General features: G+C 40.7%; 1 protein-coding gene across 2 annotated transcripts in view; it reads left to right on the top strand.

Annotated features, from left to right (window-relative positions):
* Positions 1 to 761: 761 nt before the first annotated feature.
* The window catches only part of LSG1 (large 60S subunit nuclear export GTPase 1), a 33697-nt gene continuing 7768 nt past the window's right edge, over positions 762 to 26690 (top strand). Inside the window, exons 1-12 of one of the 2 annotated variants that reach the window (XM_070406531.1) lie at positions 762 to 909; positions 3143 to 3269; positions 5436 to 5556; positions 5735 to 5821; positions 7350 to 7436; positions 11308 to 11368; positions 12482 to 12658; positions 16482 to 16895; positions 20285 to 20386; positions 20539 to 20682; positions 22530 to 22653; positions 25662 to 25741. In XM_070406531.1, the coding sequence (XP_070262632.1) occupies positions 811 to 909; positions 3143 to 3269; positions 5436 to 5556; positions 5735 to 5821; positions 7350 to 7436; positions 11308 to 11368; positions 12482 to 12658; positions 16482 to 16895; positions 20285 to 20386; positions 20539 to 20682; positions 22530 to 22653; positions 25662 to 25741 (1623 nt within the window). In that variant the 5' untranslated portion in view covers positions 762 to 810. The remainder of the gene's footprint in view (positions 910 to 3142; positions 3270 to 5435; positions 5557 to 5734; positions 5822 to 7349; positions 7437 to 11307; positions 11369 to 12481; positions 12659 to 16481; positions 16896 to 20284; positions 20387 to 20538; positions 20683 to 22529; positions 22654 to 25661; positions 25742 to 26690) is intronic. The other variant, XM_070406532.1, reaches the window with a different exon arrangement.

Raw genomic sequence — 26690 nt, forward strand, 5'->3', positions numbered from 1 at the left:
TTAAGGTGGTTTGTTTGTTTAATGATAGTTGACCCTTGAGCAAGGCGGGGGGGGGGGGGGGGGGGGGGGGGGATGTTAAGGGCCGTCGACCTCCCGCGGCGTCGAAACTTCTAGAACTACTTCATTTGAAATGAAGCTGTTAAGCCAGAGCCTGTTGGCTTTCCCTGCAATTTGGCCAAGCTCTGGAAACATGACTGTATGCATCCTTCCACTCCCAACTCCCAGCCAGGGAGGGTGTTTTCCTCCCCAATTCGCGGCTCGGGAAGACTAAGGGGAGGGGGGCGGGGGGAGGCGTTTTCATTGCTCGTCCTCACAGCGGCGAGGCCAAGCCTCCGGGCTCCCGCTGAAAACAGCAGCCAAGAGGCAACGCCGCCTCGCGCGGGGCTCGGAAATACCCTTCCCTCGAGTCTCCGCCTTCCCGCGACGGAACAGCCGGAGGCGGGGCTAGCACCGCGAATACAAGCGGCCCTGTTTTCTAGCTCTCCGCGTTCCTCGCGGACGCCGAAGAGCGACGCACAAATCTGGACGGTACCATTCTTTGATTCTACTACTCTATCAAAATTCGAGATATTATTAGAGGTATCTATAGAAAATTAAGTGATCAAAAAAGTTTCATACTTTTGTTCTATAATAACAATCAACTCGAGAAAGGAGATGGCAGTTTTGAGCAAGTTATTTCTTTTTTTTTTTTTTGTTCAACGCGGGCCTTGACTACTTGGGCTCACCGACGTCACTTCCGGGGATCAAGTGCTTGAGTACCGGAAAACGTGCGCGCTGGGCGGAGGAAGCTAGTTCGGCGGCTGTGTTGCCATGGGCCGGAGGAAGGCATCAGGTTCTGGGTCCCTCGGCCGGGCGCTTATCCGGCATCAGACCCAGCGGAGCCGTGGGCATCGTCACACCGACGCCTGGGTAAGCCAGGGCTTGTCCTCTTCCTCAGCGTCTGTGTCTGGTTACGCGAGTGTGAATGCCCTGAGTCCTTGGGCCAGAGATCACGAAACTTTCCCAGAAGTGACGTCTAAGTAGGGTTTTCAAGGATGAGTGTGAATTTCTGCCACGCTGATACGCAGGTCCTCCTCCTAGGAGGGACAGAGCACACAAAAAGGTAGGACTAGTCTAATGAGGCTGGAGTAAGATTTTTGAAGGGTCTTAATGTCAGAATAATAGTCTTTGCCCTATAAGCCATGGGAACTTTGGAAGTTATGAGCAGGAAAAACATAAACACTACGTCTTTTAAGTATTAATTTGTTCAAAGAATGGACCCTCTAAAAGTGGCTGGTTGCTACTAGAAATACAACAGATCTCTCATTCCTGCTTCATCATAATTTCCTAGTAATGCCGCTCAAAGATGAACAGTTCATCTCCAGAATGTGGCCGGCCTCACAGTTCCTTAGGCCTAGGAACCATCACAGTTTTAGGACCTTTGAAAAGTGAACCAAGTCGTTTGACTTGTGCTTGTTCTTTTGACTATTCGTAACCCCAGGTATTTGAGACCCACCAAGTTCACAGTAAGAATTTGTGCTAAAGTCAGAGATGTCCCTGTTGCTAACTGTCCATGTGCCACTCTCACCATCTGATTTCTGTCTGTATAATTTGCAGAGTAAGCAGCTTTATGGCTCATTAGTATTCATCAGGTCAGAGTTACTCTGGACATTAGATACTGATCATTTCCATTGGTTTTGAAGCAGCTTGTTGTTAATGTAGCTTTAGGAAGTGATGGGAGGATTGAATATAAATTCTAAAGAACTGGATAGTAATCCTTACTCTGATTTTTACTGATTCTGTGACTGTGGGCAGACCTTTTAATCGTCAGTGTTTTCATTTATTTGTACCTGTACTGAGCATGTAGCTAGGATGGTGTTTATATGAAACTCTGGGTTGTGTCTGGAAATCAGTTATGTAGGTGGCAACCAGAGGTGTTTTTGTTTTTGTTTTAAACCAACAAAAAAGAATTCAAAATATAGAGTGTATTACATGTAGGAAGGTAACTTTGTTATAGGATTCTCTTGTTTCCATTTTACTCTAATGGCATATAATTGTGTCACTGTGTGTATCACAGCATTTGGGTCACTGTGTAAAACTTACTGTAGGTCTCCCATCAAAAAATTTTGACTGTGGTTGCCAGGACCAGAGAGTCTGTGTTCAGATTCTGTCTCTATCACTTATTAGTTGCAACTATAGGCGATTATTTTTAAGATTTTTTTTATTATTATTATTGATTTCAGAGAGGGAAAGAGAGAGAAACATCAGTGATGAGAGAGAATCATTGATCTGCTGCCTCCTCCACGCCCTGATTGGGGATCGAGCTGCAATGCAACCCGGGCATATGCCCCCACCAGGAATCAAACCAGGACCTCCTGGGTTCATAGGTTTAACTCAACCACTGAGCCAAACTGGCCAGGCTAGGCGATTTATTTTTATCTATTTAAGCCTGTTTCCTCATCACAGAAAATAAAGCTACATTAAAAGATTTTGAAAATTGCTGAAACTGGTTTGGCTCAGTGGATAGAGCAGGGGTGGGCAAACTTTTTGACTCGAGGGCCACAATGGGTTCTTAAACTGGACCTGAGGGCCGGAACAAAAGCATGGACGGAGTGTTTGTGTGAACTAATATAAATTCAAAGTAAACATCATTACATAAAAGGGTACAGTCTTTTTTTTTTTTTTTTTTTTTTTTAGTTTTATTCATTTCAAACGGGCCGGATCCGGCCCGCGTGCCGTAGTTTGCCCAAGGCTGGGATAGAGCGTCAGCCTGCGGACGGAAAGGTCCCAGGTTCAATTCTGGTCAAGGGCATGTACCTGGGTTGTGGGCACATCCCCAGTAGGAGATGTGCAGGAGGCAGCTGATCGATGTTTCTCTCTCATCGATGTTTCTGACTATCTCTCTCCCTTCCTCTCTGTAAAAAATCAATAAAATATATTTTTTTAAAAAAAGATTTTGAAAATGAAATGAAATCGTGAATGGAAAGTGCCTATCATGAGGTAAGAAAATGCTCATTTGAATGTTTAGCTATTATTAGTGTTGATGCTAAAGGTGCTGATATCATGCTCAAGACCACAGAATATTAGTTCCTTGGGGTGTTAGAGTTTGTTTGGATGTCAAGAGCAGAAGAGAGTAACTGCGTTTTTACCATTTTATTCATAGTTGCACACAAGTGAACTCAATGATGGCTATGACTGGGGTCGTCTTAATCTTCAGTCGGTGACTGAACAGAGCTCCCTTGATGACTTCCTTGCAACTGCAGAACTTGCAGGAACAGAGTTCGTAGCTGGTAAGTTGTTTATTGCTGAGTGCATATGACACTGGTCACATTTCCGTCTTTGCTGACTAGATACAAACAAATCTACCTGCACCTTTTTTTTCAGACCCTACTAAATTCATAAATGAGCTGTCTTTAATCCAAAGGCAGGTGTCCCAGAAGCATCGTGGGGTCCAGTTGTACTCAAGTTGTGAGCTACAGAATGTGCCACAGTTTGTTGTTGTTGTTTTGTGGGGTTTTTTTGTACCACAGTTTTAAAATTCAGCTCTGAAAAAAACACTTCAAAGTATCATATTAAATTCAAGAAACTCAATCTTTCCTAGGGAAAAAAACCAGTCAACATTATGGTGGACAGTACTAGTGTTTTCTGATATCATTGTTAGAAGCACAATTCTAGGCCTGCTCCTGTTAACTTAGGCAACTTGAATAGTATTTGAAAGTACTTGTCAACACATTATAGTGAACTTTTCTGTGCATGTAATCTGTTTTAGTCATTTCTCTCCCTGGTTTTTTAATACATGTTTCTGAGCACTTAGAAAAGTACATGTCACAGAGATAGAATTATAAACTACTATTCCTGTTGCTCTTTTATTATTGTAAATGTTATTAAGTTGTTTAGCAAATTCATTCATTTGTTCAGAATGCTTTTGTTTAGTCTCAGCCTCTCGCAGGCATTGTACTGGCAACAGTGTTGAATAAGGCAAGTTTTGGTTCTGTATATTTTATTTTAGGTGCTATGAAAGAAGTCTGTAGCAGATATGTGGGGTCATAAAAGATGGAGGTGCTGACAATTGAGTTAATCACCAGTGGCCAATAATCAATCATGCCTATGTGATGAAGCCTCCATAAAAACCGTTTAGAGATGTGGCACCTCAAGTGAAGTTGTGGGACAGAACCCTTCTATCTCTGGAGTCTGACAGAATATAATGGAATTGTAGGAAACCAGTTGGTGTTTGGAGAATTGGTTGTTGGTGTGGGAAAAACCCACATATTTGGATTCAAAAGTGTTGGTAGTAAACACAGTTGAGAGACAGGTGCTGCATTGTTGTATGATTACTTGCAGCAGCACTCATAGCAACACTGCTGAAATGAGAAGGAGAAAGAATAGTTGGCTTTATCTAAAGGTGGAGATTTGGGAGTGGGTGCAGTGAAATAATGAATTTTGATGTTCAGTCAGAGTGGTCGAATGTATGTACCATGTGGCTTTAGCCAACTAGGGAACGAAGTTGGGTGATGGACTGGAGAAAGAGGAAAGACTCGGGGGGCTAGAGGTATTTACAGTGGTTGGACATTGGGTGGGAGATCACCATTGGAAGGAGAAATTAAAAGAATTATTAAATATGTAGCTCGAGGGGTGTGTGTTTCGACTGCTTACGAATGGTGCTTGGATTTGACTGTACTCTCGGTTACTAGACTGCAGCCCAAGGTATTGGTGGTCTGAGGAGGGTGGCAGACTGCAGCCTTTGCTTAGAGGTCAATAGGAATGCTGCTGAAGATGTCTCGTTATCTTTGAATAGGACCTTCCCTTGACATTTTGGTAAGAAGCTTAGCTGACTTCTAAGGAGACTAGATGACTGTGTGTGGTGAATTCGAGAGGCCTGGAGCAATTCTGGGGTGGCTGGAGGGAAATAGAGCCCTAGAACAGAGGTCTCTCTAATTCACACATGGACATGATATTTATTTGAATTTATATATGGCACTAATCCTGGGTGTTCATCATACATATCTTATATACATTATAGTGTAATAGTTCACCCTTTCGACTGGAGTGAGACTGCTGAATCTTTGCTTCCCCATCCATTCCCATTGGCTTACAATTATTCTCCCTGTATCAGCGGTCAGCATCTGGTGGTCGGCGGACCACTGGTGGTCCGTGAGGTCCGAAAGGTTGGCGACCACTGCCTATATAAAATGAAGAGATTGGTTGTAGTAAATCTTCACAGTTTCTTCCCACTCTTAATGCATTTATAATATGGAGTTTTATAAATAATAAAAACATTTTCCTTTTTTGTAGAAAACTTCATTTGGAAATTATGATTTATCCAAGGCTAGAGGAATCTAAATTTTAAAAGCTTAAATTCTGTTTCAGATGCTCATATTTTTAGTTTTGAAGTAATGACCAATATTCACTATTTGTATTGCCTCTTAAGTAACAGTTTTTTTCTGTTCTGTAAACAGAGAAGCTTAATATTAAGTTTGTGCTTCCTGAGGCTAAAACTGGACTGCTGTCTTTTGAGGAGAGCCAGAGAATTAAAAAGCTCCATGAAGAAAACAAACAGTTCTTGTGTATACCAAGGAGGTGAGTTGAACAAGAATGTAGGACATTATGAGGCACAACATGGCCACTGAGTATAAAATTTTTATATGTTCACTCTTTTTCTGCTCTCTATTCTCAGTCAGTTGCCATTATTAAATCCAAATCCCCTATTTTATTTTGGTAACTCATATGGAGTTTTCCCCCTCTGTGATTGTTTCAGACCAAAGTGGAACAAGAAAACCAGCTCTGAAGAACTCAAACAGGCAGAAAAAGATAACTTTCTAGAATGGAGACGTCAGCTTGTCCGGTGAGTGTTAAGGTTATCTGAAGATTTGCCTTGGATTCCACGTCAGGCATTTTGATGTGCTTGCATTGCTGTTTGCATTTTGAAAACTTAACTCTTTTAAAAGAAAACTGGTAGATTTCTTTTAAGTGCAAATTGCTGGCCACACATGAATCCTTGCACAAAGATGGTAAGTTGGTTAATGCTGAGTTGCTTTCTCTGCTCCATTCCTGACTGTCTATCTCGTTTATACCCTTCTCCACCATTAGTCACGCTGGAGTTGATCATTGCTCTCGGGCATTCCTCCAGGAAGAAATGCCGTGGAGAACTGTCACTTTGTGTAATAGATAAACTTCCAGGGTTTAAATAGATTAAATATAAAACTTGAATTTGATTTTCTTATTGATTCAGCAGAAAGTATCTACACTAATAAAAGAGAAACATGGTAATTGGCGTACGACCGCTACCCTTCCCATTGGCTAATCAGCGTATCCTTATGCAAATTAACTGTCAGCCAAGATGGCGGCCGGCAGCCATGCACTGAAGCGAGCAGGGAGACTTGCTTCCTCCAGGAACTGCAGACTCCAACCTTCCCCGCCTCACTTGCCGGCCTCTCAACTGCAACTCTAAGCAACTATTACTATGTTGCAAATAAGAAGCTAAACAAAACCGGCTTTCAGTCAGCCCCGGACCGCAACATTGTATCGATGTTTTCAGCAGGGAGGCCTCAGAGCTAAAGCTGGCCCAGAATAAAAAAAGAAAAAAGAAAACAAGGAGCAGTTGGGAGCTTTTAGTCAACTGCCAGCGGGAAAACAGCCCTCAGCCCCTCAGCCAGCCTGGCCAGGCACCCCAGTGGGGACCCCCACCCTGATCCAGGACACCCTTCAGGGCAAACCAGCCGGCCCCCACCCATGCACCAGGCCTCTATTCTATATAGTAAAAGGGTAATATGCCTCCTGGCACCGGGATCAGCGGAGCAGCGAGGCTCCCGGCACTGGGATCAGCGTGACAGGGGGCAGCGCCCAAACCTCCTGATCAGCCCTGCTCTGAGCCTGATGGGGGGGAGCTCCCCAATCCCCCGATTGCCCTGCGGCTCTGTGTGTGACAGGGTGCAGTGCACCAACCCCCTGATCGGCCCTGCTCTGTGTGTGACAAGGGGCAGCGCCCCAACCCCCCTGATGGACCCTGCTCTGTTAGTGACAGGGGGCAGTGCCCCAACCCCCTGATTGGCCCTGCTCTGTGAGTGACAGGGGGGACCCCCCCCCCCCCCCCCCCCAGTGCACAAATTTTTGTGCACCGGGCCTCTAGTCTATAATAATAAAAGCTTAATATGCTAACTAGACTGAACAGCCCAACGACCTCCTGGACGAAGTCGGGGCTGCGAGAGCCAAGCCCCTTGCACGAATTTCGTGCATCAGGCCTCTAGTATAAAAACAATTTGACAGTTAATATTTGTGTACTTATTTTTTAATGCAGTGAATTTCAGTGTTTATGTTACTCAAAACTTTCTATATAATCTGGCAAAGGTATAAACTTACCATTTTAAAGCCAGGCTAGAAGAGGAACAAAAGCTGATACTGACTCCATTTGAAAGAAATTTGGACTTTTGGCGCCAACTCTGGAGGGTGATTGAGCGAAGGTAAATGAGCATTTTGGGGAGAGGGGTACTGGCGTTGTTGTTGTGGTGTTATATTAGATTTAGGTGTTAATACATGTTTATAGGCCCAGGGATGGGGAAGGGGGGCAGGATTAAGCTATACAAAGGGCTGTTGTTGAGAATTATTATAAAAACAAAGTATGATACTGTTTTTTAAAATATATAATGTTTTTTGTTATTAGATGAACACAATAAGCTTGTGAGAATCGTGAGCATTTTCTGTAAGATGAGTTCTGAAGCAACTGTAGTTATTTCAGTCACTGTATATTGAATTTCTACTGGTAATACAGAAAATATGGGCGTGAAAAGGAATAGGTATCTGCCTGAAAGAGCCAGTATATTATGGGGGGAGGCAAAGCAAAGCACCAGGCAACAGAGTACACAACAGATGAATGAAATGCACTAGTCAGTGATGGCGAACCTATGACACGTGTGTCACCTCTGACACGCAAAAAAACAAAAAACTCATTTTTTGGGGTTGATTTTTCTTTGTTAAATGGCATTTAAATATATAAAATAAATATCAAAAATATAAGTCTTTGTTTTACTATGGTTGCAAATATCAAAAAATTTCTATATGTGACACGGCACCAGAGTTAAGTTAGGGTTTTTCAAAATGCTGACACGCTGAGCTCAAAAGGTTCGCCATCACTGCACTAGGTCTAGGACGATGCAGTTCTGGTAAAATACAAAGCAGTGTGATTCCTACTGTGTTGCTGATAGAAAGGTAGTGGGCCAAGTCATAGGCCAGGAAGGAGCAGTTGATAAGGAAGGATTGGGTGGAGGGAATGATTGTTTTAATTGGAATTTGAAAAAAGAAAAATTTTAATAAATTAAGAATGGGGTATTTTCAGTCTTTTTCATGTCTTGATTGTTAGAAATGAATGAATCAACTTTCTCCATTCTCACCTCTTTGATATAGTGCAACTTTTTCAACCAGTGTGCTGCAAGAATTTTAAAACACGCAGTACCTGACTTTTTGGTCAGGGGCACTGACCTCTTTTCGCTTAGATAATCAAATAAAAAAATGACAGCATCCAACACAATAGCTGTCCCGTGTGAATGAATCAAAATTATACCCTTTTTTTTGTTGTTGTTAGATTGTCAAAAATTATTTTTGATGTGCCGCGGAATTTTAGTAATTAGTTTATATGTGCCGTAAGATGAAAAAGATTGTGAAAATTGTTGGTATAGTTAAAAGATTTTTGTTTTCCTCAAGGTGTCTGAATTACTTACAAGGACTCCATAAATGAAATTTATATTTGAAATGATGTTTTTTAACAAAAGGAACTTTCAGGTTGTATTTTTTTTTTTTTTAAATACATAAAGTGTACCCAGTAAGAACATTAGGAAACAGGATGCCTGGTTCTCGGAAAAGAATATTAGTTAATTTGCATTGTTATGTTAAAAAAAAAATACAACAACAGGAATTGGATTAAATTTGTAAGCCGGGTGGGGCGTAATTGCCTGGTTGAAGGGAACAGGGAATGACCTAAGAGCTCCCCGTTCAGATTGGCTTCAGTGCCTCGCCTCTCCCTGGCCTTGAGAGCTGGATCTAATGCTTCTATCCGAGCTTTCTCGGGGCTTGGGGGCGGGCACAGGCTTGCCTCTTACAGGTTTGACATGTCTTAATTGCTGTTCTTTCTGTCTCTTCGTTCTAATGAGTTCCGGCCTTTCCTTTTTGTAGGTTTTGACAGGGAACAAAAGTAACCATACGTGTTCTCCCATGTTTAACAGAATGGCCCTTTACTCACTTTTTATGCCCTAAATAAGCAACTGGTTTCCCCAGCATGAGTCTGTGCTTGTTGAAACTCTTAGCTTCAGTTGGATTACAGTGTTACTTGTGTTATTGTTTTTATTATGTGATAAAGTGACTACCGCCACATCTTTTAACAGGAAATATTTGCTAGCGTGTTCTGTACAACCAGTGTCTCCTTCCATTAGGTAACAGGCAGCTAAGCCATCTGCCTCTTTAATTTCAAAAGTAGTTATCAGAAAAGATTTGATGTATGACATGTCATTGAAATGCAGGAAACCGCGAGGGCAGAACACTGCATTCCAGTAACATAGGCGCCTTCGTTGTATTACGCAAACCCTTCCTGGTACATAGTTGGCACTTTTCTCTGCATCCTAATTCAGCACACGAAGCAAGCTGTCTTAAGTGTGTCTTCTTCTCTTACTGGTGTTTCTGAGCAGATTACTTGTTCTTATTCTTTCTACATGTTTGGTAGATAGACATAAAGTTTGCGGACTTCGTAATTTTAGTTCATTAGGCTTTTTTGCAGTCATTCTTGCATTTACTCTTAAATACTCACAGTTTCTAAAGTGGTAGATATTACCTTAAAGAAGAACATATTAGGGCCTACTTAATTTGAGAATTTGTAAACAATCTATCATAAATTAGCAAGTCTGTGAGTTCCTTTGAATCACAATTATGCTGGAAATTTAACTGTTCTGAAGGAATTGTACATTGATTGTCAAAAACCCTGCCCTCAATGGTAACTGGGTTCCATGCATTTCCTTGGTGTTCCGCATAGTTGTGTAAGAGTTACCTCAGAAAAGGCTAACCAGATACGGATTTGGAGACTGCTGTAAGGGGGGAGGTGGTAGATCTGCAACTTACTCCTTTCCAGTGGCAGTCACAACTGGCTCTTAAAAAACATCTTTTCTAGCCCTAACCGGTTGGCCTCAGTGGATAGAGCGTCGGCCTATGGACTGAAGGGTCCCAGGTTCGATTCCGGTCAAGGGCATGTACTTTGGTTGCGGGCACATCCCCAGTAGGGGGTGTGCAGGAGGCAGCTGATCGATATTTCTCTCTCATTGATGTTTCTAACTCTCTATCTCTCTCCCTTCCTCTCTGTGAAAAATCAATAAAATATATATTTATTTTTTAAAAACATCTTTTCTAAACACAGAAGCTGAAGGAAGGGAGGATACTGCCAGTAAAGTGAAATACTTGTGCTGCTTGCAATGCTGGGCTGCTATAGTCCCTACCACATTTTGAGGGGCTTGCTATCAACTGCAGTTTTCTTTTTTTAATCCTCACCTGAAGATTTTATTACTATTATTATTGATTTTGGAGAGAGAAGAAGGGGAAGGGAGGTGGAGAGACTTGATCAATTGCCTCCCATATTCACTCCGACTAGGGATCAAACTCGAAACCTAGGTATATGCGCTGACCAGGAATTGAACCCCAACCTTCCAGTGCACGGGATGATGCTTCAACCAACTGAGCCACCTGGCCAGGGCAGAAAGTTTTTTATACATCATCTATGTAGTTGAAGAAATTGGACTCATCATTCTTGCTTCAGGATGGCAACTTAAGTTGATATTTTGCTGTTTTGGATTCTTGCCATCTAAACCCATTCTTGGAGTGGGTGGATGATTAAGTGCTAGATGTAGGCTTTGATAGGGCAGCTGTCAGCAGGTGATAAATATATTAGGGTTTTTTTGAGGCCTTAACACGGTTTAGATTAAGTACTGAATATGTGGTGGACCTCGCTTTATCTCTCCAGGAGAAGTTACTAGAAGATACAGTTAAAATTTTAGCAATGAAATATCATCAGAGCTGTTAGTATAAGAGCAGGACAATATTATGATTATGAGCATGGCCCCTGGTCCATACTACCTTAGTTCCCATTCTGGTTCCATCAGTTGGTAGCTGACAACCTTGGACAAGTTACTTAATTGTTTTAAGCTTTAGTTTCCTCATATATAAACGGGGAATAATTGTACCTTAAAAAGTTAAACATGTCAGATGCTTACTATATGGAAAATGTTAGGTTCTCTTACTATATGGTCAGCATTTCCTTTCACTTCACAATGATTGGAATATCTCACATTTGTTTTGCAGCGATATCGTGGTCCAGATAGTAGATGCTCGAAACCCACTCCTGTTTAGATGTGAGGATTTGGTAAGTAAAGTGTCATAAGATTCAAATCTAACAACCTTGGAGGAGCAGTGGGAGGACAGCATCACTGATAGAAATACTCTAGACAAGCGTTCTGTACTCTCCTCTAGCTTTGTTTAGTTAGGTAGGCCTTTCCTCCGAGGGTTAAAAGCTTTCATAATGCAACTGGTTGTGACAGATGTTTTCTCAAACAGTTGTTTCTGTCTGCAGGAAGACACAACACTGGTGTGAACTTTCCAGCTTTTCGTTTAGATGCCACTTTGTTAATAGACATTTGCCAGTGTTTCTCATTTTTTGAGACATCAGTCAAAATAGCATTTTACTTACTTTGATATATTCCTGGTTATTTTACTTCTTATCCATCCCATTAAGTTTTTTCTTCTCACACTTTAGTTATTACCCCCTGTGGCGGTTTACAAATAAACTAAGTGTGTAAGCCACCACAGGGGCTAATAAGGTATGAGAATCACATGAAATAATGCAGTATAGGCTTTGAATTAATAAAACACACGTGAAGTTTTCCTACTGAGGACCATAGTAGTAATAGTACAGATTATTTTAAAATCCACTGGTAAATAGCATGAATCTTAATGGTGAAATTCCTAGGAAGTCAGCTTTTATACTTCTGGTATATTCCCTAATGCAGAACCTAACTTGGGAATTTATTTCAGTGACTTAGTCTTGGTTTTCTTTTAGAATTCAAAAATAATTTTTACAGTAAATATTGTTGGCTGTCATCACAAGGCTGAAAAATAGTCCCTGCTGGCCAACAAACCTAGTTATGCAGTTGTTGTTTTTTTTTAACTTGTTTAAACGGAACAGTTCAGCACTATTAAAGACAAAAGGACCTGTTTTACAGCAGGGCAGGAAAGCATTTTTTACCCCTTCCAATTTCTTAGGTTGAGAATATTTCTTTATGTGACCTCACTTCTTTTCAGTTTACTGAGAGGGTCAGTAGAATGTGCCATGATTAAAAATATTTAAATTAGGAATGATATAAAAAAGAGCAATGAAAACTTTTAGTCGTAGGTGGGTGTGGGGGGGTGTTCTTCAGTGTAATTAGCCTAATTTTTACTTGTTGGAAGAAGCCTTTCTAATTATATTTGTCTTTCCTAGGAATGTTATGTGAAAGAAATAGATGACGATAAGGAGAATGTGATTCTGATAAATAAGGCAGACTTGTTGACTTCTGAGCAGCGGAGCGCCTGGGCCACATACTTTGAAAAAGAAAATGTGAAGGTGGTTTTCTGGTCAGCTTTGGCTGAAGCCATCCCACTAATTGGTGACTCTAAGGTAACCTGCGGGACTTTTCCAGGTTGGGTTTCAGGGAGATTAATGGAAATTTGGGGGGTTGGTTTGTTTATTTTTTCCCTAAGTGCTATGATAGTAGGAGGACCTATAGCAGTGATGGCAAACCTTTTGAGCTCAGCGTGTCAGCATTTTGAAAAACCCTAACTTAACTCTGGTGCCGTGTCACATATAGAAATTTTTTGATATTTGCAACCATAGTAAAACAAAGACTTATATTTTTGATATTTATTTTATATATTTAAATGCCATTTAACAAAGAAAAATCAACCAAAAAAATGAGTTTGCGTGTCACCTCTGACACGCGTGTCATAGGTTCACCATCACTGACCTATAGAAAAATGGGTGACAAGGTAACGTCTCTGCCATTCCCTTGCAGTTTCTTTAGCCCCGGAACACGACTTGCTTTATAGCCAGGTACAAACATTTTACACTGTAACCAAATGTCTGTGAAGCGTTTTCTGTGCCTCATCTCATTTGAAGTCCTGAAGTAGGTAGATAGGCAACTCAGTGGAATCCTATTTTCTTTTCATTAGCCAGAAACAGAGATTTAGAAAACATAGATACTGGACCCAACTGAAAAGAAGTAAGAAATGGTGGACCTTGAAAATGACTTCAGGTTTTCTCACTGCGCAGAATATAGTCAAACACTGCTGCAGTTAAATATTTTACCCTTTGTTCTTCCTGCATGGTCTACAATAATAATCTGCTTTGTGTTGATATTTACTGCTGTGTTGCGGACAATTACCTGAAAGAGAAGTTGGGGTGCTTCACTGGGCTGGAAAAAATTTAGCTAAATCAGAAAGCAGGTCTAATGAAGCAAGTTTATTCTACATATACTATATATATATATGGCTAAGTTGACTTGTGCATGCGCAATACATATAAAGCTCTCGCTGGTGCCATTCGTACATATGTTTCGCTCTGTCATTGTCAACCTGAATTTGGTTGACACTTCTATTATAGAGAAAGGGTGAATAGCGATATTAAAATATTTCCTTTCAATGTGCACGAATCCATGCACAGGGCCACTAGTATTTAAAAAATAGCCTTAGCAGACATCATACTACCTTTACATGTGGAAAAAGTTTTCGTTTTGTTTTTACCTTAACTTAGGATATTACTATTCCTTTCAAATATTAGTGATTTGGGGTGAAGGTAGAGTTCATTTTGGTTGTGCAGTTTGCTTTTCTCTTCTTCCAGCTTTGAATCTTGTGCATATTTCATGTGTTTGTCCTTTTATATATTCTTTCCACTCACTGGTAACATTGTTAAATAGATTAGGACAAATTGGGACCAAGCATAGAGCTCTGTAACTTTTGGTGGACTTCTGAGCACTCAATGCAAATGTCGCTGCAACAGCGTTGTTGTTGTTGTTGTTAATAAAAACTAACCCTTAGAAAATTTATTCTCTGCCAGGTACCACTGTTCTAAGCACTATGTATTTTATTCTTTTCAACAATAAGTGTAAGTGCCTGTTGGCCTCGGGCAGTCTGGCTTCATAGTTTGTCCTCTTTTTTTTTTTTTAATATATTTTACTGATTTTTTACAGAGAGGAAGGGGGAGAGATAGAGAGTTAGAAACATCAATGAGAGAGAAACATCAATCAGCTGCCTCCTGCACACTCCCAACTGGGGATATGCCCGCAACCAAGGTACATGCCCTTGACCGGAATCGAACCTGGGACCTTTCAGTCCGCAGGCTGACGCTCTATCCACTGAGCCAAACCAGTTTCGGTGATAGTTTGTCCTCTTAACATCATTTCTGTTGTTTGAATAATTGTCTTGCTGGAGTCTTTGAATAGCCTGGCGGGTGGCTCAGAGGTTGAGTGTCGACCTATGAACTAGGGAGGTCATAGTTCGATTTCGGATCAGGGCTCATGCCCGGGTTGGGGCAACCAATCAGTGATTTTCTCTCAACATTGATGTTTCTATCTTTCGCTCCCTCTCCCTTCTTCTCTGAAATCAATAAAAATATATTTTAAATATTTATATCACTGTATTGATTAGCCCTGATGCACCAACCCAATAACCCTGTCAAAATTGGAAAAAGGATTAATTTCTACACCTGTGATATTCCCTAAACAGTCAACCAAGTAGAAGATTTCAAAGGGAAATGGAGTTTGTAGGCATGGTCTTTTCTCAGGGATCCCCTGTTGCTGAATGTCTCTTTTTAGAGCTCACCAGCTAACTGTGGAATTGTTTCCATATCAGATTCTGGGTTAATAGTGTGTGGTTTGTGGAAGATACTCGTTTTTCCTTTTTAAAAGTTAGGCTCCATTTACTACTTCTAAGTCTTCTGAAAACTGTTTTTCATGATTTCCTAAGACAAAATGCCAGCTACCGTGTTATTATATATGGAATCACATCTGTCAATTGACTGTCAAACATGGAATCATTAAAAGTAGTTTGATATTCACTGTTTTCTCATCTATTTGAAGTTTGGTTCTTCTTCTATAGTTATTTGACCCCTTCTTATTTAAAAAAAAATGTATAACATTTTTTTTGAGTTGAGTACCTCGGTTTTCTCTTGGTCATCTGTTAAATTGCACTGCATTCCCCCAAAGATTGACTTTTCCCTTCTTTTTATTTTTCTGACCTCCCTGAGCTCACCTTAGAACACTTCTTTTTATTTTATTTTTTTAAGAGAGGGAGAGAGGAAGGGAGAGGGATAGAGAAATAGAAATATCGATGAGAGAAAAACATCATCAGTCGGATGCCTCCTGCACACCCCCCATTGGAAATTGCACCCACAACCCCGGGCGTGTGCCCAGACCGGGAATTGAACCGCAACCTCTTGGTTCCTGGGTCAATACAACCACTGAGCCACACCAGGTGGGCTGCCTCTTTCATATTTTAAAATTATTCAGAAAAGCACACAGTGACTTCTTTACATTGATCATTTATCATAAAAATTGCTTCCAATTCCATGTTTCTGTTTGAGTTGCCAGGCATTATCATGAAATCATACCTATTTTCCCTCACATTTTGTTTGCATTGCTTTCCTAAAATCTAAGATACGTTTTTAACTGAGTTCATAATGTCCCCACCTGTGATAGCTACTCATGCTAATACTATAGATCATTTGAAAATGATGCAAGGTTTATTTACATCACTTCTAAATTCAAACCACTTCATCCTTGTTACAAATTAGTAATACTGTAAATTGCCTTGTTTCTGCTTTGTTATCAGTAGGAATTCAGAAGAATTAATACACCCATGAATAGTACATGATTTTATTTTTCTCCAAAGGAAATCTTTAATTGGTGAATAATTTTCATATACAGAGTTGAGTTTTGTTGCTCCTACATTTTCCACGGGGAACTATCTCCAAGGGGTTTTGATTTACTAATGGCAATTACAGAAGAATAGCAGTTTCCTTAAACATTCAAACCACTGTCTTTAAAAATGTAAAATGAAACTCAAACTACAAACTAAACCCTTCTTCCTTTGTGTAGAGAAGAAAATGTTTTATTGTTAATGAAAAATGCTTTGTTTTCTTCTGCAGTCCATTGCAAAATAATGTATGGCCAAAGAACTCAGCTTGATGCGGGCTTTCCTAAACCCGTGCTTTCTTTAAAGATTTATCTGTTACAAAAGTAATACATATTACTGTACAAAGTTCAGATCATACAGAAAGGTATAAAGGGAAGGCCCACTGCTCCTCCCCTCCGCCAGGGGCACCTTTTCTGGTCTCCTTCATAACTTGTCCTGTGTTCATCGTAGATAACCAACTCGAGTATTTTCATTGGAGCGAAAAAGTGCAGTTATACAGTTTGGAACTTTTGTGTTTTCTGTTATTTCATCAGGAACAAGCAGATGCAGATGCTGAAGAAGCCAACAGAACTGACTCTGAAAACTCCAGCTGTGATGAGGCTGAAATTCCACAAGGTGAGACTCGGCATCTAGAGAGGGATCCTCTCTCACTTAGTGAAGTTGTCGCTAGTGATGAAGATGACAGTGAGTATGAGGACTGTCAGGAGGAGGAGGAGGAGGATTGGCAGACATGTTCGGAAGAGGAAGGCAACCCTGACGAAGAAGCCTGTGGCCAGGACTGGCAGGAAAACTGTACTGTGGATGCCAAGGCTCAGGGCAGGAAAACCCCGCAGAAGAGGCAAACGCGCAATTTCAGCCACCTGGTATCAAAGCAGGAGCTACTGGAGATCTTTAAGCAGCTGCACACTGGGAAGAAGGTGAAAGATCAGCACCTTACTGTTGGACTGGTAAGATGAAATGTGTCATAAATTTGTTACCACCTGAGGGTCTTTACTTCTCCATTCTTGGTAGCTGCACTGGAACCCCAGAGACCAATCAGGCATCATAGGGAATGCCCACTGCCATCGTGGGAGTGGGCAGTGTGACAGGCAAAGCCCAACTCAAAACAGTGCATTTTCTCAAGGCTTATATTGGTTATGGCCCTGTTCATATTAGTCTTCACTTTTTCCAGTTCAGCACTGCCTATCATGTGACTTACCAAGTGGTACTAGAATGAGGTTGTCTTTGGACTTCTAGTCTGATGTTCTTAGGTTTAGGTAAGATGGGCTTTTTAGGTAAGGTAGGCTTTTGGCAACTTACACTGTGATCCTTGACAACTTATACTCTAAGTCAGGGGTCCTCAAACTACGGCCCACGGGCCACATGCAAATACAAATATTGTATTTGTTCCCGTTTTGTTTTTTTACTCAAAATAAGATATGTGCAGTGTGCATAGGAATTTGTTCATAGTTTTTTTTTAAACTATAGTCCGGCCTTCCAATGGTCTGAGGGACAGTGAACTGGCCCCCTGTTTAAAAAGTTTGAGGACCCCTGCTCTAAGTGTTTCCGAAGTGTGGGAGAATCCCAACATCTTGGGGACAGGGAAAATATGATAAATGCTTTAGTTCAGGGGTCCTCAAACTTTTTAAATGGGGCCAGTTCACTGTCCCTCAGACCGTTGGAGGGCCAGACTATAGTTTAAAAAAAAACTATGAACAAATTCCTATGCACACTGCACATATCTTATTTTGAAGTAAAAAAACAAAACGGGAACAAATACAATATTTGTATTTGCATGTGGCCTGCGGGCCGTAGTTTGAGGACCCCTGCTTTAGTTGCATAAACACTGCAAATAAGGGAAAGGAGATTGCATTGCTAACTCCATATACCCTAAATCCCAGATAGCTGTGAAAAGTGCCCACACCTGAAGAGGGTACAGCCTGGTTCCAGTTGGCTGCATCTTTTAGCTAAGGAAATGTACAATGTTAGAGAGGGCATTTATTTTAAAGATCTTCCATCCAGGAGAACAAAATAGTGGAGGAAAGTAAATTTTCCACATGTACCAGAAAACCAACTTCCCTCATGTTTATGGAAATGTGAAGCAGCCTCCCTCCTGTAGAAACCCTAAAATAGGTTAATTTACTCATTCTGCAAACATTTATTGATCACCTACTACATGCCACGCATCCTGCTAGGCCCTAGCCATGTACAGATAGTGTAGATAAGGCAGACACAGTCCCACCTTCCTAGAGTTTGTAATCCAAGTAGAGAGGGGGACGTTTAATGCCCTATAGGAGTATATATCATGAGGGAACCTGATTGGGCGGGGGGAGGATGACAGAAACAAAAGTCCTCTCCCCTCACCCCAACAAATAGCACTTAAGCATATAATAATATATCAGGTGATCAAGATATAAATACAAAACAGAAGAATATTGAAATTAATAAGCAGTTACCTGAAATCTTTTAAGAGGTTTATCTTAAAGTATGATGTAAGGTTTTGACAAGTGACTGTGGAAGGGCATCCAGATAGGCAAAAGGGAAATGTTCAAGCAGAGAGGAGGAATGGGAAAGTGTTCATTGCATGGCATGTGATCGAGTATAGTTGAAGTTTGAAGAGTGGTGAGAGTTAAGACTGGAATGGTGGAAGTGTGTCCATTTTAAGTCTTGTAATAGAGGTGAAAGTTTGGGATTTTATATTCAGTGAGATTGGTATTTTCTAACCTTCCAGGCATGTTAATGGAGGATTTTTGGAACCATGTAAAAGAGTGGATTAGATTTGGAAGCCTGGGAGAAAGCCTGAGAAAAGGCATAGAACAAGGGTGGCATAATTTATATGATCCTGCTTGATCTGAGGCAACATGACATTTCCAATTTATTGATAGTTGGGGAGAGACAGAGGTGAAAGAATGGATAGTGTTTCACCCAGAACCCAAGAGTAAATGAAGAGTTTTAGTAGCTTGATAACCCACCTCAGCTCATTGTGTCATTTGACATTTTGGCCAGCAAGACAGAAACTTGTTAATGTTATTAACCCTTTGCACTCTGCTGTCCCCTCTCAGGGGACATCGGAATTCTAGCATATCACTCGGATTGCAGTGATATTAGTGATTACGGGGAATTGAGTTATTTCAACGCAACTTTTTGAGACATGCATGTTTCCCTGAAGTTTTATCTTGAAATGGCACAAGAAATTAAATCAAAATATCGTAAAATTACTAAGATATATACAAGAAATGTCAGCGGGTTTTGTGTCGGATTAAACAATAAACTACATATTCCCGATGTGGGACAAAGAAAACGGGACTGCATTGTGTGTTCTAACAGGAAAACACCTGGTGGCAGGCGTCAAATCACTTATTACTGTCAAACATGCACTAATCAGCCTGCAATGCATATTGGGGAGTGTTACAAAACTTATCATACTGTACAAAATTATAAACAATAAAATATTGTTTTTTTTGCAAATATACATTCCTCGATGTCACCCAATTCATATAAGTCCAATATCATTATAATACGTTACTTGGTTCCAAAATTATACTAAATAATACGAGGGTCTGTAAATGCACGTTTCCTCCACAAAGTAGCGTCGAGTAGCTGGTAGCCAATGTCCAAAATGGTTCGGAGTGCAAAGGGTTAAAAATAATCGGCCCGGCTGGTGTGGCTCAGTGATTGAGTGTCAACCTATGAACCAGGAGGTTGAGGTTCGATTCCCAGTCAGGGCACATGCCTGGGTTGCAGGCTCAATAATTGTATGTTGTGATAATGAAAATATCTGATGCTCAGCTTCACCCAGTATGGAAGATCCAATGGGAACTGAAATGCCTGTAGATGGGAAGAGGGAGGGGAAGAGCTGGGAACAAGGTGGTAAGTTTTACTGGAGCATCTTGCTGTAGTAGCAAAACTTATAAAAATAAAATGTACTGCCCTGGCTGGTTTGGCTCAGTGAATAGAGTGTCGGCCTGCAGACTGAAGGGTTCCATGTTCAATTCTGGCCAAGGGCACATGCCTGGGTTGCAGGCTCGATTCTCAATGGGGGGCATTCAGGAGGCAGCCAATCAATGATTCTCTCTCATCATTGATGTTTCTATCTCTCTGTCCCTCTCCCTTCCTCTCTGAAATCAATAAAAGTATATTTTAAAAATAAATAAAATGTACTACTCATCACTGGAGATGAATGTGAACAAATACCCATACCACAGGTGGGAAAATGTCTGACAACAAACAACGTATATTTCAAATAACCTTTGGAAGCAACCAGACTCATGCTAGTGTTGCCACTATTTATATCATATCTTTGGATCTTTGATAGGTGTGCTGTTTGACTGTTCAGTAACTTCTGAGTCTCTTCTAGGTGGGCTACCCAAATGTTGGTAAGAGTTCAACAATCAACACTATCATGGGCAACAAGAAAGTATCTGTGTCTGCCACACCTGGTCACACCAAGCATTTTCAGGTATTTATTGCTACAGCATTGGCCTCTGTATTTCCTACTCAGCCAATTCCTCCATCTGGGTATTTTCTCAAGTTCTGTGTCACTCGTGTGCTGCTCTTCCTTCCCTTCCTCCTCTGTATGCCCAGCATAAAATCCTCTTACTTGTCTTTCAGACTCTCTTCGTGGAACCTGGCCTCTGCTTATGTGACTGCCCAGGCCTGGTGATGCCATCCTTTGTCTCTACCAAGGCTGAGATGACTTGCAATGGAATCCTCCCAATTGACCAGATGAGAGATCACGTTCCACCTATATCACTAATATCCTTTCTGCTTGGTAAAGACCCTGGCTGTTACGTGTGAATTGGGGCTTCAAGTTTATTTTGAACATTGTCTTGCATTGATGTATTCAGGACTGATAATCTGAGAATGAAAAATCTAAAATATTTACTAGTGCTCTGCCCAAGTTTATATAGTGAGAGAGCATCAGGACTTCAGAATTGGAACCCCACGTCCTGGTTGCAGCAGGGTAGCCTGGTATAAATGGAGGATCCCAACCTGGGACCTCAGCCTCCAATTGCAAAGCTGCTGGAATCCTGACACTGCCATTTAACTACTTGAGTGACCTTGGAAAACTTGCCCAACCTTCCAGAGTCTTCTTTTACGGGTAATAATAGCTGCCTCCCAATCATTTATGAGAATTTAATCATTACAACTTATATTTACCGAATACTATGTACTTTCCTAAACACTTGCCAAGTCATACCTCATTTAATTTTCAAGACAACCCTTGAGGTGGATACTGCACGATTTCTTTTTTTTTTTTTCCCAGAGAGGAGAGGAGAGCGGGAGAGAGAGAGAAACCTCAATGATGAGAGAGAATCATTGATCGGCTGCCTCCTGCACGCCTCCCACTGGGAGTCCAGCCCACAACCGGGCATATATCCTGACCAGGAATCGAATTGTGACCTCCTGGTACGGAGGCCGATGCTCAACCACTGAGTCATGCTGGCTAGGCCCTGCATGGGTCTTGACAAGACTTTTAATGACTGCACTTAAGACCACAGCTTTTTGTTTACCCCAATTTATTTTCTCTTTCTATAAGAAATAAGTACAAATTTATTTACCATGATAAATAAAATATAATACATTTCTAAAATAGAGTACAGTTGTTCAAAAGAATGCATAAAGTACAGCATAGGGCAGTGATGGCGAATCTATGACATGCGTGTCAGAGGTGACACATGAACTCATTTTTTTGGTTGATTTTTCTTTGTTAAATGGCATTTAAATATATAAAATAAATATCAAAAATGTAAGTCTTTGCTTTACTATGGTTGCAAATATCAAAAAATTTCTATATGTGACACGGCACCAGAGTTAAGTTAGGGTTTTTCAAAATGCTGACACGCCGAGCTCAAAAGGTTCACCATCACTGGCATAGGGAATATAGTCAATAATATTGCAATAACTAGGTATGGTGCCAGGTGGGTACTGCAGTTATTGAGGGGAGCACTTTGCAAAGTATATGATTGTTTAACCACAATGCTGTACACCTGAAACTCATGAAATAATATTGAAAGTAAACTGTAATTGAAAAATAAGGAAAAAAAGAGAGAATGTACTAAATCTTTTATAGCAACCTGGATGAATCTCAAAAAATGTATTGCAAGCCAGATTAGGTTGGGGTCTGTGGAGGATGCTGGCATGAGTCTGATGTGGATCCTGCCCTTTCAGGATTCGTTCTGTCAGGGCTATGCGTCATGTACATATGTAACCGTGGTACAAGATAGAAAGTCGTAAGTGGGTTAAGAAAAATCTATGGGAGAAAAAAAAAATTCTCCTTACATGGTCATAAGAATTAGAAACAGACTCTGCTTTATGTTCGAATTGGGATTATCTCACAAATTGATTGTTGGTTTAGGTAAAAATTTGTCAACTTTAAGATGTATTGCAGAGATTTTAGTAATTATTTAAAAGGATTCATTGGTGCATAAGGCTTTGTTTAAAAGGGAAAAAAAATTTTAATTAATAACTACTTCTCTTTTGGAGAGGTGAAAAGATTTTTGCCATAGAAGTGCTGGCATACCATGTTCTTACAAGCATGTGCCAGACACTAGGGGGAAGAAGGGGACAGTTCAAGGGAATGGTTTCCTTGACAAGCTTACGTTTGCCAGAATATTCCAAGACATGTTTTAGAAGCTACCTATGGCATTAACATCATAAAGCCTAGAGAGGATGAAGATCCCCATCGGCCTCCAACATCAGAAGAACTGCTGACAGCTTATGGATGTGAGTTGTGGTTTGTATTAAAACATGAACAAAAAATAAAGTTAATGAGAGAAATAGTCCTCTGCAAAGATTCAAATTCAGAATTTTTCCTTAGCATTTGTCATGTCCTCTTCCAGAGTTGATAATTTTGTTTTCTCTGTTGGCCTTGCCTGTAAAGTGGCCTCCAGGTACCTGGTTGGATGGTGGCTTCAGGGTCCACGGGTAGCAGAGCGCCACCTGAGTGCTCTTTTACTTCAGTGTGTGAAGTGCTTTCTAAAAGTTAGAGAAGAGATGCTTTGTATTCTTTGTCTCTCCCTTCACCTCAGAAACCTCTCCCTGGGAGACGCATCCTTTATACTCTCCTGGTCTCAGGCCCTTTCCGTGTAGAGGCCTCGATGTGGCAGTGTTCAGAGCCCCCACAGGGAGCACAGGGCCTGTCGGCAGTTATCACACGCTTCTAAAGGAAAGGCCCACGGGACGTGCACCACTTTGATGATCCCCAAGTGTAGGCACTAGTTCTGATCTGAGGCTAGGTGGCTTTTTCTGGAGACTTCTCCCCAAACGGAAGAAAAGAAATGTGCTATCAAAGCAGGATAAGAGAGTAATGAGGGGAGCCTCAGAAGGGAAAGCCCTTAGAGTGGGACAGAGCAGCTAGGATAGGGAATAGGGACACAAAACCTCTTCCTTCCCCTCCATCAACCCCTGTAAGCCTCATTCAACATTAAAATGAGTCCACACTCTCCCACCTCCATGTTTTACCTCAATTTCACGTGGAAGTTACTTTAGCCTATCATTTCTCCAGTTGGTTGTAATTTATTTACCTTAAATACAAACTTTAAAGGTTGTCTGGGGGAACCTGTGTCTACTTAAAGGGGGTAGCAATGTTAGAAGCATTTCTGTGCATGTGTGACCTGCCTTTAAAAGAATTGTCACCAGCCTGGAAAGGAGTTCAGTTCATTTTATTATTTCCTGACAGACAAAGGTGATTTGATAGGGACAATGCTTAAGTCAGACCTTGAACCTACCAAAGTTGAGAGACTTTTTTGTTTCTTTAATATATTTTTTATTGATTACAGAGAGGAAGGAAGAGGGAGAGAGAGAGAAACATCAATAATGAGAACGAATCATTGATCGGCTGCCTCCTGCATGCCCCACAGTGGGGATTGAGCCTACAACCTGAGCATATGCCCTTGACCGGAATCGAACCCGGGACCCTTCAGTCCGCAGGCCGACGCTCTATCTATTGAGCCAAACCAGCTAGGGCTAAGATGAAAGACTTTGACAAGGATGGATACTAAGCACTTGTGTTAGACTGGTATAGTCACAAATCACAGAACTAGAGGAGACCTTAAAGATCGCCCCACCTCTTGCTCCCCTTTTTTAACAAGTAATCTGAAATCACAGCATGAGCTAACTTGCCCAAGGTGGTGTCTGGTCAGTGGCACAACCTGGATGAGAACCCGTTTTTCCTAATCTTTCCAGGACACTGAGCAAGTTAGAGAAAGGAAAACGCCTTTTTGTAGGCAGGGATGACCACACATGTACAGTTTCTAAGGTCGCCATCTGCAGGTCCATAAAGAATAGTCTCCGGCATTTAATTTTAAAAGATGTTGCTAAATAATTCTTGATTTAATTTATTTCTTTTTTAAAAAAATAATATTTTATTGATTTTTTACAGAGAGGAAGGGAGAGAGATAGAGAGTTAGAAACATCGATGAGAGAGAAACATCGATCAGCTGCCTCCTGCACACTCCCCACTGGGGATGTGCCCACAACCAAGGTACATGCCCTCGACCGGAATCAAACCCGGGACCCTTCAGTCTGCAGGCCGACGCTCTATCCACTGAGCCAAACCGGTTTCGGCTCATTTATTTCTTTAAATAAAAGTGAAATTGAGCATCTGTCCATATGTTTGTTAACCATCTATGTTTCTTTTGGAAATCACCTTGTTTCTATGCATTATTTGTTATTATCTTGATTTGTAGGAGTTCTTTGTTACATGTGCCACAAATGTTTTCCCAATGTTTATGGTTTCTTTAACATAGAAATATTTTTAATAGACTGGATTATTGTTGTTGTTTTCTTTTTGGCATTTTACTTGGGGAAGACCATTTCTATGCCAAAAGGATAAAACTATTTTCCTCTAATATCTTTTCTTATTTAAAACCTTTAGCTTTTTTTTTTTTTTTTTTTTTTTTTTTTTTTTTTTTAATTTATTTTATTGATTTTTCACAGAGAGGAAGGGAGAGGGATAGAGAGTTAGAAACATCGATGAGAGAGAAACATCAATCAGCTGCCTCCTGCACACCACCTACTGGGGATGTGCCCGCAACCAAAGTACACGCCCTTGACTGGAATGGAACCTGGGACCCTTCAGTCCACAGGGCGATGCTCTATCCACTGAGCCAAACCGGTCAGGGCAAACCTTTAGCTTTTTAATCTGCCTGAATCTGCTTTTTTGTGTGATGTGAACTCTAGGATTCTAACTATTCTAAACGGAAAGAGCCAGCACACAGCTAGTATGTGAGGGAGCTGAGTTTTGAACCCAACCTGGCTGCCAACGCCTATATTTTTATCCACTGTGCTCTGCTCCTCCCTTCTAATTGAGTTAGTAGTAAAAGCATCTTCGCTGTGTCTCTGGGAAACTGGATAAAGTGTGGGGATATACATAAGAAAACTTGCTCTATTTATTGCTTTTGGTTTTGCTAATAATGACAACATAGCATTCTACAAGTAGCCTCCTTGAATGTTTAAAATCAAGAAATGAAAGAAGTGGAGTAGAAAGAAGTTGCATTGTGTCACAGTGTGGTGCTAGGATATCAGATAAAACCATATGATCTATTCTCCTGGGTTATCAAATGTTTTTATCATGTGAACCAAAATATTTTCTACAATGATTATTGACTTTTCAAAGTAGAAAGTGTGGATGCTAGTGCATTAAGGGAAAGGTCTAAGTCATCACCACACTTGTTTTGTTGTGATGTTCTGTCTTCTAACTTAGGTTTTACAAAATTCCTTTCTCCTCACAGATATGCGAGGATTCATGACAGCGCACGGGCAGCCAGACCAGCCTCGGTCTGCACGCTACATCCTGAAGGATTATGTCAATGTAAGGGAACCCTGCTTCTTGTTGCTCTTGAATAAACAGGTCTTCTTTCTCCACAGTATGACTTTAGAAAATGGCTACCTGTTAAGTTATAAAGGAGATATTTTCTCATTGAGATTGTTTTATAACTAGATTTATAGTTTTGATCCAGGAGAGCTAGCATCATATAAAGCAATAGAGTAGACTGACAACCTAACAGGAAGGAGACGAAGGTCTCTGAACACCTGGTTTTTCCACTCCTATAACACAGTCTTCCCTGTAATACAGTGTTTATATGTCTTTCTCCTTACATTTATCTGGTAACAACAATAAAAATAGCTAACATTTATTCAAAGCTAAACCCTGCTGGGAATACTTTCAAATGTTTTACGTTTATTATCTCACTAAAAATACATAACAAGTCTGTGAGGTTATTATTTCCATATTATAAATGAGGGCATGCTAAGTTTTGGATTTTCTTTATCAATGGAGGAGGAACTAATAGTACCTATCTCATGAGATTATTATGGAAAATAAAAGTGAGCAGGCATATTCTCTTGCCTTCAATTCAGGGAGAAAGTAATTAATGGAATATTTATATGGATAAATTATTTGTTTACAATTTATAAAACTGGAGGATGGGAAGGTGCATTAAAAATAATAGGTTTTGGAGTGTTTATGATGGAAGAGGGAAATCTGCACCCAGTGAACAACTGCAATCAGCCCAGGATCCCATTAGTACAGTCTCTGTCCAGTCGTGTCCTAGTTTTCGCTTTGGAAAATATTCATCATAAGTCATACAAGTGTACTGAAAAGTGCATACTTTAATAGATATGCAAGTGAAGTAAAAAGGAGCACAGAGTCCTGGCTGGTTTAGCTCAGTGGATAGAACATCGGCCCATGGACTGAAGTGTCCTGGGTTCTATTCTATTCAAGGGCACATACCTTGATTACAGGCTCAATCCCAGACCCT

This window comes from Myotis yumanensis, unplaced genomic scaffold, assembly GCF_028538775.1.
Source record: "Myotis yumanensis isolate MYYU_CA2020_CCGP unplaced genomic scaffold, mMyoYum1.0.hap1 SCAF_2, whole genome shotgun sequence".
In the NCBI taxonomy this organism is placed as follows: domain Eukaryota; kingdom Metazoa; phylum Chordata; class Mammalia; order Chiroptera; family Vespertilionidae; genus Myotis; species Myotis yumanensis.